Genomic DNA, 16421 nt, shown 5'->3' on the forward strand with positions numbered 1-16421 from the left:
ACACTTACTACATATTACAATTGCTTCCTATTGCTTTTTAACCACAAGGTAGTGAAGATACACAACTTCATATTTCAAACTCTTGCATGTCTAAAGGCATTTAAAAACGATTTCCTGAAATATACATTTTACTTAACGAAAGGGCTTTTACTGGGTAGATATGCTTATACTGTATCCCCAGTATTCTGAGGAATACGGAATACCTGTTGCGCAGAGCTAACCCTCAAGGCAGCATACACAGCAGAAAACTCTTACCAATTTTTCATCAACTGTGATGAGTTGCGTGTCTTGGGCTTGGTCCTGTGCCAGTTGCCATGTGGAAGTGTTCAGTGACCTGCAGTGCAAGACTTGAAGTTAAAAAATGATTCATGCAATGAGAAAATAGAGGCAGACAAATCTTATATAAACAAGTTACTTTAACAATATCCATCTTGTTAAAAAGTGTGTGTGGGGGGGGGGGGAGAGATGAGGGCACAAAAATCCTTTCCCCCTCCCCAATTAGTTCTGTCTGCTGAGCTTTTGGCAGACTCCCACTTAGCAGTTCACAACAGGCTGCACTTTATGTCAGCCTACAGGCTCTCTGTCACACAGAGACTGCCAGTGGCAAGGACTGTACTACTCTATGAAAGTACAGTAGTTGGTTTGTCACGAACAGACAAGGAAAAAAAATACAAAGCTATTCAATTCCTCTAGAACTCTGAACGTCAATGATGGCATCATTAAAAAAAAACCCTTTACTTCCTTTTCTAACAATTCAAATTGTAGTGTTAAAGTTTGGCAGCAAGATTATAAATACAATAGTCCGCTGAGACACAGATTCTGATCCTCTTCAAAATTCTTCTAGTCTACACGTTTCTCTACAAATAACCAAGGTAATCATTTCCTACTTTTTTTTCTTCCTTGCAACATTGGTCTAATAGTATATTAATTCAAAGAGGAGCTTGGATCCCAAAACCTATACTTCCACTGTTTTACACTTTGGGTATGCATCAAACTATATTTAAAACCAAAGATGAATGCAATAGCTTAAAATCTCTTGATGTGATCAATTTATTCTATCATGTGAACACAATACCAGTGGGGGTTTTTTTCTATACTAGTGCATACAACCCACTAGTTTAAACTAAAGTGATACATTTTCATTTCATTAAGTATAGTACAACTCTCAAATTCTTGGGAGATACATTCTGATACCGTAGATATAGAGAATGATATATTTGACCAAACCTGGCTTGGAAGTATACCATAGAATTGTACTGGAAGATTTAGAGAAGCTGGCAAACACTTCAGGGATCAGGGGGAGGAGAGATGCTTTTTAGAATATGAGTAAGTGAAAATGTAGATAGAGTCCGTGGATAAGGGGGTTGTACAATGAATATACAATTAAAATTACTCTGAGGTGTTGATATGCTTTAACTAAGTTCTTACTATGTTCAGTTTCTACATCAAAAACAAAGTAAGAAAAATGTGTTTATTTTTTAGCTATCCCATTCATCCCCCGGAAAGCTCAGATCAGCAAATTTAGTATACAAAGAATTTTAAAACTAGACTCTTGCTTTGTAAATTGTCCTTCAAACACTTATATAATTCACAAAACTAGACAAGACTTCCAAACACAAATGAACTTTCAAGTTTATGAAGTGTCACAGCTGCACTGTTGGCATAGATTCCAATACTACATGAACATCACAGTTTCTGAAAGCCGGATATATGTTATGAATGTAATTAATGCAACAGATTGAAAGACTACATGTCTTCATTCTCAAAAACAAAAGGAAGGAAACTGCCACCATTCAACAGCAAGCCAAACCTAGAAATGTATTTCAGTTTTATTAGTAGCCTATATTTTAATATGTTATGATTTAAAATGTGAGTTTTTCGGGCTGTATGGCCATGTTCCAGAAGCATTCTCTCCTGACATTTCACCCACATCTATGGCAGGCATACCTCACAACCTCTAAGGATGTCTGCCACAGATGTGGGTGAAATGTCAGGCTTCTGGAACATGGCCATACAGCCTGGAAAACTCACAGCAACCCAGTGATTCTGACCATGAAAGCCTTTGACAACAAATGTAAGAAGCTTCCCAAACAAAGATGATTCTGAATGTGTTTGAGAGACAGGCTGAAAAATATTTTAAAGCAACTAATAAAAGTTTTATTTAATAGAATGAAATGGTTAGAGTTTCACATAATTTGCCACTGGAGCCTCAGCAAACTAACAAAGTATGTTTGAATGGCTCCCAAAGTAACAGAAACAAAATAAAACCAAATCATCAGCCAGGTCTGGTAGCGTTTTCTCTTTTTACAAGTTTGGGTGGGTGGGGGATGAATAATGGGCTTGTATCTCTAGAAGATGAAGGCACAATCTAGTAAAAAAACAATAATAAAAGGCATTACTATACTTGACATCAATGATGTTAATTAACATAACAGGTGTAAGTAAACCCATAATCCACAGTTACTTGTGTTACAGAGTTTGACACAGAAGAGGCTATAGATTGGGATTGGCAGAACGTTTGGCTGGAATGAACTGTGTGCTGTACTTGATGGAACAGGGAAGAGCAAATGTCTCATTGTTCAGTGTAATACAGTCAAGCTCTGACCCTATAAGAAGAAAAGAAGAGCTATCACACTCAACAATTAGTTGGGATTTAAAATTAATAACAGAAAACAGCTGCTTTGACAAAGTATATGGCTAAAGTGGAACAAAAAACTTTATAAAGATAAACTGGCTTTTCATGTTGTTCAAAAGGTTGAATATTTTGGAATAGGTATCCCTACTATAAATTATAACTTATTCAATCGTAAAATATGGAAAAGGATTTTAAAAGACTGGCACAGGTGGAAGGCTTTTCATTTATGGGCAAAAACTTATCCATAAAGGCTGGTTTATGTTTTTAAACAAAGCCATCAGCAGGTGTCAAAACATGGAAAGAGATGTAATCAACAACTCCGAACAATAAGGGAGTTCTGTAGGTGTGGCTCCACCACCCAAATCTCCAATGTCTTATCTACCATGTTTGAAACAGGGGTACTAAGACCTGTTTCAAAAGCTGGACACGTTCACACAGGAGCAGTTTCACTGCTAGCTAAGACGTATGCTGTTTAGTGCTTTAAAAGCCAAAGCCACCACTTTAAATCAAACCAGGAATTAAAATGAATTAGATCTATTTCTGCACCATGTTGCACCCATTGAAATGACAGCACTATGTAAGAACATAGATTGTACCATTGTAGTATAATCCTGCTTTTTGGCAGGGGGTTGGACTGGATGGCCCATGAGGTCTCTTCCAACTCTCTGCTTCTATTATTCTAGGATTCTATGACAATTGTGTACAACAAAAATGGGCTCCTGAGGCATTGCTAGACTACAACTCCCAGAATCCCTGATGAATAACCCTGATGGTTGTTTCTTCTGGGCTTTTTAAGTTAAAAAAATGTTGCACTTAGCAACATTGTTGTATCCTGGATATACATCTAAGGCAAATAACAAGATTAGGAGCACATTGATGTTCCATGGAAACATCAATGTGCTCCTAATCTTGTTATTTGCCTTTATGAGAAGTGCAACTCCTTGCAAAAAAATTTCTTTCCCCATAGACGTAGGTCTATTCATTTTTAAAGTTAACACTCTCAAAAATCAAAAGTAAAAAGACTGGGAGCCACTATTTGGCACACCTCTGAAGTTTTTTTTTTTACTCCATCCCCACTGCATATGTGTGGTACCATCAGCTATGAATTCAATTAAAGAAAAACAATTTCCATTCAAACTAGGACCAGGAACCTAAAACTAATGGATAAACAGTCGGAGTCTAAATGCAGACAAAACAGAAATGACAACTGTTGGTTGTCCCCAGACCACACTGGTAAATGTTTCATATGCAATTTACCCACCTGGACAGGAGCAGAGCTTGACAGAATGAGGCCAAAGTCTAGGAAATCAATTCTTTCTTGTGTGGTTTTCCAGAAATAAATACCGTTACCTACCTTACATTAAACATCCCAAAATGGTAATTACATTTCTTAATTCAAATAGCAATTTATATCCAAATAGATACAACTACTCTGTCTCCTCATAAATGTTCACAAAATAAATCGGTTATAGGACAAGAAAATGGCATGAATGCACACACATATACAAATGTATTGCTATTGCATAGTTTTTAAAATCGTCCTCCTAAAGTTAAATCTACAGCAAGTAATCAGATCACTCTGTTTTCAATAATTAAATATTTGTAAAGTCAGAGGAAAACTAGCTAGTGATAAAGTTATTTGTAGGAAATGAAACCTTATGTTAAAATTTTTGTTCTTATATGCTGGTATCTTATTGCTTTTATTCTACACTCAAAAACAATGAGGCACAAATAATTACATGTATGTATTACACCTTGATGTTTGTCTAAGGGCACTTCCACACAGCCCTATATCCCAGAATATCAAGCCAGAAAATCCCACATTATCTGAATGTGGACTCGGATAATGCAGTTCAAAGCAGATACTGTGGGATTTTCTGCCTTGATATTCTGGGATATAGGGCTGTGTGGAAGGGCCCTTAGACAAACATCGAGGTGTGATCCTATGTCTTTTCAATTTACAGAAATTCCCACTCTAGAGGCAATTTTTAGTCACCAAAGGCAACCAGGTAAACAACCTGTACTATCTTACATTTGGAAATGCCTAACAATAATTATCCCCCTGCCTCCAAATTAAAGCAATCCTGTATCCTTTTAACAGGAATGAAAACATAGGCCCCAAATGGATGAATGCATGTTTAAAATGACAGATCGTACACAATGGAACACTTAAACTGGGGAGAAAAAGCACCCAACATTTGTTTCTCCAAACAACATGGACAGGTGAATTCACTATATTTATCTTTCAAGACAACAATGGCCTGGAAACACACAGATGCTGCTTATCTTGTGCCTAAATAAATACCAAAATACAACTGATTTTAACATTACTAGTCAAAGGTCAGGTGCCACTTGGTATCAAATATCAAAGCTAATTACTATACAAAGTTCACCTGTTTTTAGAAATTGACTCATGACCCTATAGATACTAAATATTATGAAAGCACACAATTACTAAGCCTTTCCTCTGAGCATTACCAATCTATATAAATAAAATGTAATGTTTGTTTGTTTGTGGAATTAACATAACTCAAAAACCACTGGACAAATTGCCACCAAATTTGGCCACAAGACACCTATTAACCCAAGGAATGATCATCACCTTAAAAAAATGAGTTTGTCATTTGGGAGTAATAGTTACTGGGATTTATAGTTAACCTACTATCAAAGAGCATTCTGAACTCCACCAATGATGGAATTGAAACAAACTTGGCACACAACTTCCATGACCAACAGAAAACACTAGAAGGGTTTGGTGGGCATTGACCTTTAGTTTGGGAGTTGTAGTTCACCTACATCCAGAGAGCACTGTGGAGTGAAGCAATGATGGATCTGGACCAAACTTGGCACGAATATTTTAAATGCCCAAATATGAACACAAATTGAGTTTGGGGGAAGTAGACCTTGACATTTGGAAGTTGTAGTTCCTGGGATGTATAGTTCACCTACAATCAAAGATCATTCTGAACCCCACCAACTATAGAATTGGGGCAAACTTCCCACACAGAACCCCCATTACCAAGAGAAAATACTTAAGGCCATCCAGTCCAACTCCTTTCACCAGGGCAAGAAAACAATGAAATCTCTCCTGACAAAAGAGCCATCCAGCCATAGTTATAGATGGATATATATGATTCACACACAGAGATATAGTATCATGGATTTGAAAGGGACCCCCTAAATAAGGACAATTATATGTTGCATATTCCAGAGTAGGCAAACCAAACAATCTCCACATCAATACTGACAAAGAAACAGCAAGAAATACTGTTTACCCACAAGCATAAAGAAATTACATAGATTAGAAACCAACACTTTCTCCTTACTTTATTTTCCAGATCACCAGGCAGGGCCACAGCAACGCGTGGCAGGGGACGGCTAGTGAATAAATAAAATCAATGTCTTTAACCTTAATCACAAGGAAAATTATAAATGCTGTCAGTGTGATTCCTCATGTTTTCTTCACATGAGATATATAAATAGCTCTATTTTATAAGAATAGAGGGTGTACTTATCTAGTTTGCAGATGGCACCCAATTGAGGGTGTGGCTAATGCCTCAAACAACATTGTAGAATACAAGATAAATCTAACAGATTGAAAAACTGTATCAAAACGTACAGAAGGAATTTTCACAGAAATATGTACAGTTCTACATTTATGTAGGAAAAATGACATACACAAATATAGAATCATAGAATCATAGAATCAAAGAGTTGGAAGAGACCTCATGGGCCATCCAGTCCAACCCCATTCTGCCAAGAAGCAGGAATATTGCATTCAAATCACCCCTGACAGATGGCCATCCAGCCTCTGCTTAAAAGATTCCAAAGAAGGAGCCTCCACCACACTCCGGGGCAGAGAGTTCCACTGCTGAACGGCTCTCACAGTCAGGAAGTTCTTCCTAATGTTCAGATGGAATCTCCTCTCTTGTAGTTTGAAGCCATTGTTCCGCGTCCTAGTCTCCAAGGAAGCAGAAAACAAGCTTGCTCCCTCCTCCCTGTGGCTTCCTTTCACATATTTATACATGGCTATCATATAGGAGGGGCAACACTTGGATCTTGTGGTCCTAAAAGACCACAAATTAAATGCAGTCTAACGTGACAGCAAAAAAGACAGTGCAAGACTAGACGGCAGCAAAAGTGTTATATTGTCCAGATCAAGGGATATAATAGATACTCTGTTTAATTAGACCTCACCACTATAGTTATGGTCAGTTCTGAGCATAGCAACTTTGGGCCCTTCCACACATCCATATCACACAGAATATCAAGACAGATAATTCAAAATATCAGCTTTCAACTGGAGTATCTGAGTCCAAACTGCCATAAAATCCAGTTCAATACGGAAGGGGCCTTAAAAGGATATTTCAGAGATGGAACACGTACAGAACAGAACAACCCAAATGCTAAAGGCTCTCAAAACCAAGTCCTGTGAAGAATAGGCGAAGGAGCTGGGTATGTTTGACTTGGAGGAGATTAAGGGCTGTTATAAAATATTTAAATATCAGAAGGATTGTAATGTGCAGGGTAAACTCAGCCTGGTTTCTGATGTTCTAGATGACAGAATTCAAAACAATGGATTCAAATTATAAGGAAGGAGATCCTGACTAAAATTTAGTAGGGACTTCTTAACAGTAAGAGTTGTTCAATGATGGAATAAATTACTTCAGAGATTACCGATTCATCTGGATTTGAGGTATTCAAACATAATTTAGATGGCTTTCTGCCAGGAATGCTGTACTAATGGATAACTGCACTAATAATGAGTAGGATTACACCATTTTTATTTCTATTACTCTTTTATCAAAAGGAGTAATACAGTAATCACCAAGGAAACAAAAACTATCTGAACCAGACTACATAGGTAACAACATTAGTTTCAATGCTGGGTGCCATCTACAGAATATTTTCCTGAAAGCAAAAAAATCTTATAGAACAATGATTATGCCCATGAAGCATCGTCTTAATTCCTGACTAGTGCTGGAATTTTGTATCTGTGGGTTGACTGGTGGGAGCAGGGAGAAAAATGAGGGTGGAAGGATTAACAATCTGCAAAAAACCACAGGTGACCTAAGTTTTGCCCTGCCTGTGTTTTCTGAAATGCCAAATATCCTCCCCACACACAAATATATTCAGATCATACCAACAAGTATGCTTTTATTATCACAAAAGTCAAAGGGTTTAATTCCAGAACTGAAAAGAATGAAAAACTTTCCACATCCCACCTCTGTGTTTGAAAAAAGGCTATGTATGATCTTTTACTGTTCCAAAATGTTTCTGGGTTCTATAAAGTTTTGCTATTATTTCTAGAAAGAGTAATCATCAAAATTTTCTTGTGAAGTATGGGATGTGTCTGTTTCATAAAGAAGTTGTTGATCACAAAATTCTTGCAAAAAGAAACTGAATTTAATAACACAAGAAACTATTTCAAAGGCAAATAGACTGCTGTCTTATACTGAGTCAGATCTTTGGTTATTGAGAACAATATTGTCTACATTTATAGTGACCAGTTTTCAGGGAAAAAAAATGTCAAAGTTTCAGCCAGAATCTTTTGGATGCAAAGCCTGTAATCTCCCAATTTCCAAAACTCCCCACTGGAGCAATGTGCCCAAATGAGTTAGTCTATGACTAACTGATTCTCCAGATCAGTGCAAGCCACTTTCAAAAACAGACAGAAACTGCCTTGTTTAATTTATGTTGAGAGACGTATAGGGAGAGCTCTTTTGGACCTGTCAATGGCTTTTGCCACCAGATTTTGACACATGATAATTCTACTATAGTGGTCAGTTTTATTATAGCAGCTTTTAGTAGTCTACCAGATTTCTAGACAACTCCCATAGGTACAGCTAAGACAGCTAGCATGAAGCTGTCAGATTACATTGTCTGACAATGAGAATGACACCTTACTTACTAGTACTTCGTTTAACATAGTAGAGAAGAGACAATAAATGTTCTGAACCACTTCTTGAGTACAGGAATGTAATAACATAAAACATAATCCAGGAAAGATTGCAATACTATCTAAGGGTGGTTTGTTTGCCTGCTTATGTTGTCTTCATCACGTTCTGTCTCCCTCTAAAGCAGGTGTAACCAGCTTGTCCAATGGTCAGAAATTATGGGAGCTGAAGTTTAAAATGCCTGAAGGGCCACAGGTTGTGCAGGTCTGCTCTAAACGATTAGGTATGTTGTTTGGGGATGCTCTTGTATTCATACCATTGGCGATAAAGTTTGCCTGAGAAATTTATCACCCAAAACCTATGAATTTTGGGTGATAAATTATGGCTTTAATCCACATATGCAGTTTTCTCAGTTAGTTGTGCTCTGATAACTTAATGTTTTATATGGACCTGCCTGTCTTTAGAAATGATCCAGAAATTCCAGTTAGTCCAAAACAGGGCAGCTAGACAATGCCATATTATGTTAGAACCTTCTTCTCTGCAGTTTACGATCTACAGTTTGGCTTTTAGATATACATTTGCAACTTTCTATCAACTGTGCAGTTGAAACCATTGCATTTTGAATACTTAAGTATCACACAATGATGCCTACATAGAGCTAAGTCTCATGAAGTTTAATCATACTTAATCAAGATTAAGTATGCATTAGATTGCTATCCAGTTAAAATCTGTACATTAGCTATAAACTAATTAAAGCTAAATGCAGAGCCCATAAAGATACAACCTAACATATGCAAGCAGCACAAAATTACAAAAATTTGCAGTGCTAACAATTATATTGACTAAGGAACAGAGTTCACATACTGCTTGAAATGCCCAGTTCTCTTTGGATACAGAGAATGACCTTACCAAGAGAATTGAGGTTTCTCACACTGACAATCAAATATGTGCTTTGTAATGAATAACATTCTTGAGATTCCTAAAAAACATAATGGCTGGTTAAGAAATAGATCTTTCAAAGAGGACTGTTATACTACTGGAGAATACAGTTATCAGAAGCAAGAAACAGAATAGAGAATCATGACTTAGTGAAATTGTGGATAAGAGTTGATTATGTCATGTAATTGATCTTAAAACATTAAAAACGACCCTTGCACTCTGATTTGATACAAACTAGGCAGAATTGTGCAGGAAACTGAATTGTGCACTGCTCTTACTATAAAATTATAAAATCCATAGCTAGAACCTCACTAAGGTCTATTTAAGACCTGTTAACCTGTGACTAACTCAAAAACTGCAATTACTATAGAAAATTTCCCTGTAAACCTAAAAAAAAAAACCTAAAAGAAGAATTAAAAGAAGAAAAATAATGAAAATAAAAGACTAGGATTGAAAGATGACAAGTATAGAAAGAATAAAAGACCAGTTATTAGGAAGTAAAATTGCATGGTATAAGGGCTTACAACTGGGAAAATGGTTAACTGATAAACGAAAGAAATATAAGGGTGGTAGAGAATACACAAAATTTGAGAGGATGAATATCTAAAGAGAAGCTAAGTTAGAGAATGAAACAGTAAAAGGTACAAAAAGTGATATTTATAAATTATTATTGGAAGATGAGCAGGAACACGAGAATCTCAAAGAAATATGGGAATTTGATTTCGGAAAAACTTTGAATATTCAAAAATGGAAAAATCCAGAATATGTATATTTTAAAAATATGTATGTAAGAATTTAAGAAAAAATATTATAAAATAATATGGAAGTGGTGTTTAACATAAATCAGATTAAATCAGATAGATGGAGAAATACTCAAATCAATGCTGGTAAGGATGTCAAGAAATAAGCTCATATACTCATATGTGGTGGTCTTGTAAATTTAAACAAAAGTTTTGGGAATTAGTATTTAAGGAAATAAGAGGGATAATGGAAATAGAGATAAAGAGCATACCAGAAACAGTATTATTATCATTACTGTGTAAAAATATTAAATCCTCACAGGAAATGAAGGAAATTATTTCCAATCTTTAAATGTTAGGGCAGGGGTCCTCAAACTAAGGCCCGGGGGCGGGATACGGCCCTCCAAGGTCATTTACCCGGCCCTCGCTCAGGGTCAACCTAAGTCTGAAATGACTTGGAAGCACACAACACCAACAATAATCCTATCTCATCAGCCAAAAGCAGGCCCACACTTCCCCTTGAAATACTAATAAGTTTATATTTGTTAAAATCGTTCTTCATTTTAATTATTGTACTGTTTAAAAGTGTTTTTTTGCACTATAAATAAGATATGTGCAGCATGCATAGGCATTCATACATGCTTTTTTCAAATTATAATACGGCCCTCCAACAGTTTGAGGGACTGTGACCTAGCTCTCTGTTTAAAAAGTTTGTGGACCCCTGTGTTAGGGAGACTGATAGTAGCTAAAAAAAAATGGAAAGATAAAAGTGTAAGAATGGTATAGAGAAGTTTGGAATATAGTGATGAATTACAAACTGACTTGTGACATCTAAGTTAAAAGGGGGATATGGAAACAAACAGACTTTTGGAAAATATGGGGGAAGTTTATAGAAATTGTGTTTACTGAAGTACAGGGGAACAAACCTGCAACAGAAACAATGAAATTTTGGAGATAAAGAATTAGGTAAGTTGGTCCAGGGAAGGTGGCACAACGAAGGGAGAAAGGGGTAGGGGGAGGAGAAAAAAGTTAAATATATTTAAATAATTAGAAGAATTGTAAAAGATCATGAAGCACATTATTCCAAAGTGAAAAGGGTCTTTTAAAATTATTCCCAAAGCGACTTTATTTTTAGTGCAATCCAGTATAAGTGCTGAGAACTTTAAAAACTCACACACTTCTGCAACATTTGATTCATTTATCAACAATATCATTCACTTTATTTTGGGACACAACTACTTTCCTTCATATACTTTGTGCTTTCTCTGCCAAAGAGTGCTTGGGTGCCTCACCAAACTACAAATCCCAGGATTCCACAACAATGACCCATGAGTGTGAACGTGGTGTCAAATTGCATTAATTCTGCACACTTCCTCTTCTATTTTTGTAACAATTCTCTACACTTAGAATCTTCAAATGCTGTTAATGGTGTGTGCGTGCGTGTGTGCATGCGTAAACAGTATACTCTCAGTTAACTGGCACCCATGGGGATTGACTGATGCTGAATTAATTCAGTTTCTGGTTGCTTGAGAGTTATGATGAAAACCGGCCTGATACTATACCCAACCTATACTATAGCATAAACTTGATATTGATATTGAAATGCAATAACTAAAAGAAAATATTGACAAATAAAGATAAACTTAATGTAACAAAGTTTTTCTGTATTATAACAATAACTTTGTGAATGCAGTATTTTTTCTTTGATTTTGGGAGTTCTGGTTGCTTCAATTCTGGTTGCTTGAATTCCAGATGGGCCCTATATCCCAGATGGGCCCTATATCCCAGGATGTGATCCCAGGTTTTGTGTTTATCCCAGATTACCTGGCAGTGGACTCATATAATCCAGTTTAAAGCAGAAAACTTGGGATCAGATCCTAGGATAGATATAGGGCCTGTCTGGAAGGGCCTGAGTCCCCTTCCACACAGATGTATAAAATCCCACATTATCTGCTTTGAACTGGAATATATGGCAGTGTAAACTCAGATAACCCAGTTCAAAGCCGATATTGTGGGGTTTTCTGCTTTGATATTCTTGGTTATATGGCTACGTGAAAGGGCCCTGAGGCCCCTCCTACACAGCTGTATAAAATCCCACATTATCTGCTTTGAACTGGGGGGGGGGGGGGGGGTTCTACACAGAATATAAAGGCAAATAATTCGTATCTGCTTTGACCTGGGTTATCTGAGAGCCCTTCCACACAGAATATCAAGGCAGGAAATCCCACATTATCTGAGTGTGGACTCAGATAACCCAGTTCAAAGTTGATATTGTGGCATTTTCTGCCATGATATTCTGGGATATAGGGCTGAGTGGAAGCGCCCTGTGTTCTCGGAGTCCACACTGCCATATAACCCAGGCTACTTCCATATAGCTGAATAAAATTCCACATTATCTGCTTTGGACTGAAATATATGGTAGTGTGAACTCAGATAACCCAGTTCAAAGCAGATATTGTGAGATTTTCTGCTTTGATATTCTGAGTTATGTGGCTGTGTGGAAGCGACCCTAGATAATTTAGGCCCACATTATCTGCTTTGAACTAGGCTATATGGAAGTGTGGACTCGGGGCCCTTCCACACAGCCCTATATCCTAGAATATCTAGGCAGAAAATCCCACAATAGCTGCTTTGAACTAGGTTATATTAGTCCACACTCATATAACCCGCAAAATATACTGCAGGGGTCCCCAAACTAAGGCCCAGGGGGTGGATACGGCCCTCCAAGGTCATTTACCCGGCCCTCACTCAGGCTCAAGCTAAGTCTGAAACGACTTGAAAGCACACAACAATCCTATCTCATCACCCAAAAGCAGGCCCACCCTTCCCATTGAAATACTAATAAGTTTATTTTTGTTAAAATTGTTCTTCATTTTAATTATTGTATTGTTTAAAAGTGTTTTTTGCACTACAAATATGTGTACAGTGTGTATAGGAATTCCTTCATGTTTTTTTCAAATTATAATCCGGTCCTCCAACAGTTTGAGGGATTGTAACTTGGTCCTCTGTTTAAAACAGGGGTCCTCAAACTTTTTAAACAGAGGGCCAGGTGACAGTCCCTCAAACTGTTGGAGGACTGGATTATAATTTGAAAAAAACATGAAGAATTCCTATACACACTGCACATATCTTATTTGTTGTGCAAAAAAACTCTTAAAAACAATACAATAATTAAAATGAAGAACAATTTTAACAAATATAAAGTTATTAGTATTTCAATAGGAAGTGTGGGCCTGCTTTTGGCTGATGAGATAGGATTGTTGTTGTGTGCTTTCAAGTCGTTTCAGACTTAGGTTGACCCTGAGCGGGGGCTGGGTAAATGACCTTGGAGGGCCGTATCCGGCCCCCGGGCCTTAGTTTGAGGACCTCTGGTTTAAACATTATCTGCGTGTAGACTCAAATAACCTAGAGCCCTTCCACACAGCCCTATATCCCAGAACATCAAGGCAGAAATATCACAATATCTACAATATCTACTTTGAACTAGGTTATCGGAGTTATCTGGGATAAAGGGCTGTGTGGAAGGACCCACAGAATCTACTGAATACAGAAAAAAAGTCTGCTAGATTCTGCACACGAGTAAAAACAGGCCTAACTAATGTATTGTCAAAGGCTTTCATGGCTGGAATCACTAAGTTCTTGTGGGTTTTTTCGGGCTATATGGCCATGTTCTAGAGGCATTTCTCCTGATGTTTCGCCTGCATCTATGTCAAGCATCCTCAGAGGTGACCTCATCTCTGAGGATGCTTTCATAGATGTAGGCGAAACGTCAGGAGAAATGCCTCTAGAACAGTGTTTCTCAACCATTCTAGTGCCGCGACCCCTTAATACAGATCCTCATGTTGTGGTGACCCCAACCATAATATTATTTTTGTTGTTGCTTCATAACTGTACATTTGCTACTAATATTGGATTGTAATGTAAATATCCAATATGCAGGATGTATTTCATTCACTGGACCAAATTTGGCACAAATACACAATACACCCAAATTTGAATACTAGTGGGGTTGGATGAGGGGTTGATTTTGTTAATTGGGAGTTGTAGTTGCTGGGATTTATAGTTCACCTAAAATCAAAGAGCATTCTGAACTCCACCAACAATGGAATTTAACCAAACTTGGCACACAGAAGTCCCACGACTAACAGAAAATACTGGAAGGGTTTGGTGAGCACTGACCTTGAGTTTGGGAGTTGTAGTTCACCTAGATCCAGAGAGCACTGTGGACTCAAACAATGATGGATCTGGACCTAACTTGGCACAAATATTCAATATGCCCAAATGTGGTGTTTGGGGAAAATAGATCTTGACATTTGGGAGTTGTAGTTGCTGGGATTTATAGCTCACCTACCATCAAAGAGCATTCTGGACCCCACCAATGATAGAATTGGCACAAACTTCCCACTCAGAACCCCCATGACCAATACAACATACTGTGTTTTCTGATGGTGTTTGGCGACCCCTCTAACACCCCCTCGCGACCCTCTCAGGGCTCCCGACCCCCAGGTTGAGAACCACTGCTCTAGAACATGGCCATATAGCCCGAAAAAACCCACAAGAACTCAGGCCTAACTAATATTATACCATATACTGTACTATGCCATATTGACTTGTTACTAAGATTGAAAGCAAATTAAGACACAATGTAACACAATTTTACTGTTTTACAAAACCTGATTTTATTGGATCCTAAAAACAGTTTTCTTTTAGTTGTTATTTATAGTATTATGTCTTCGATTTTTTTTTTTAGAGTGCTTGGGAGTTCTGGTTAACTGAGAGCCTTCTCTCTATGGGAAGAAATTATAATGAATGCCACTATTAGGTTCTTGTGGGTTTTTTCGGGCTATAGAGCCATGTTCTAGAGGCATTTCTCCTGACGTTTCGCCTGCATCTATGCATCCAGTCTGACATGGTGGTTGTTGGTGTGGTCCATTATTTCTGTGTTCTCAAATAATATGCTGTGTCCAGGCTGGTTCATCAGGTGCTCTGCTATGGCTGACTTCTCTGGTTGAAGTAGTCTGCAGTGCCTTTCATGTTCCTTGATGCGTGTCAGCCATAGCAGAGCACCTGATGAACCAGCCTGGACACAGCATATTATTTGAGAACACAGAAATGCTGGACCACTCCAACAACCACCATGACAGACTACACAGAGAAGCCATTGAAATCCACAAGCATGTGGACAATTTCAACAGAAAGGAAGAGACCATGAAAATGAACAAAATCTGGCTACCAGTATTAAAAAAAACTCTAAAATTACAACAGCGAGGAAACAACCAGGCGCAGATTAACACCTCCCAGCAAGAGATTTTCCCAGGCTCAGGCAGGCCTTCAATGCTAATGAAGGTGATCAGCTGAAACATTCACACCTAACTGCAGCAGGGAAGAGCTCCTTGCACCACCCCAGCCATTCCACAGATATATAAACCCATTGTCCTAATTCCAACAGACCTCACTACCTCTGAGGATGCTTGCCATAGATGCAGGCGAAACGTCAGGAGAAATGCCTCTAGAACATGGCTCTATAGCCCGAAAAAACCCACAAGAACCTAGTGATTCCAGCCATGAAAGCCTTCGACAATACAATGCCACTATTGCAAAGTGTATACGTCTGGGAGGAGGGAGGACCCCATTGTCGTCCCCTCCTAAGGTAGTCTCTTCAACACCTGGCTGGGCTGGGCAGAGCATTGAGGCCTTCACCTACAGGCGAGGCCTAGCCGCCAGGACCCTCGCCTCGTCCCCATCCCGCTTCCTTCTCGGGCCCCCAGGCGTTGGCCTGCCCTCCCGCTCCTTCCGGAGGTACCTGGCCCCACAGCGAGCGGCGCCGACCACTCTCGCCGCCTCTGCTCTTCCTCTCCCTGCGAGGCGCCGGGCCAAAGCGGTTGTCATTGAGAGTTCCTGCAGCAACAACACCGCCGCCATGTTGGCTGGAACAGCTGCTCCTACCCAGAGACGGAGCGCCGCGAGGGACAAAATACCGCCGTCCTCCTCGGAAGCGCGAAGCAGTAGGCGCTGCAGGTTGGAAGCAGCCAAAGACAAAGGAGGAACCAGGAGTGTTTTTGCTTGCCATGGATCTTTTTATATATATAGATAGAAATTGACTCATGACCCTATAGATACTGAATATTATGAAAGCACACAACTACTAAGCCTTTCCTCTGAGCATTGCCAATCTATATAAATAAAAATGTAATGTTTGTTTGTTTGTGG

At 38.5% G+C, this 16421-nt stretch overlaps 1 protein-coding gene across 1 annotated transcript in view; it reads right to left on the minus strand.

Moving 5' to 3' along the window:
* NDUFS4 (NADH:ubiquinone oxidoreductase subunit S4) overlaps positions 1-16182 on the minus strand; it is a 57522-nt gene extending 41340 nt beyond the window's left edge. Inside the window, exons 1-2 of the mRNA XM_060761481.2 lie at positions 16015-16182; positions 256-334 (exon numbers count right to left, since the gene is read on the minus strand). Of these exons, the coding sequence (XP_060617464.2) occupies positions 256-334; positions 16015-16133 (198 nt within the window). The 5' untranslated portion in view covers positions 16134-16182. The remainder of the gene's footprint in view (positions 1-255; positions 335-16014) is intronic.
* Between the last annotated feature and the right edge of the window lie 239 nt (positions 16183-16421).

This window comes from Anolis sagrei, chromosome 2 (genome assembly GCF_037176765.1).
Source record: "Anolis sagrei isolate rAnoSag1 chromosome 2, rAnoSag1.mat, whole genome shotgun sequence".
Classification (NCBI taxonomy): Eukaryota; Metazoa; Chordata; class Lepidosauria; order Squamata; family Dactyloidae; genus Anolis; species Anolis sagrei.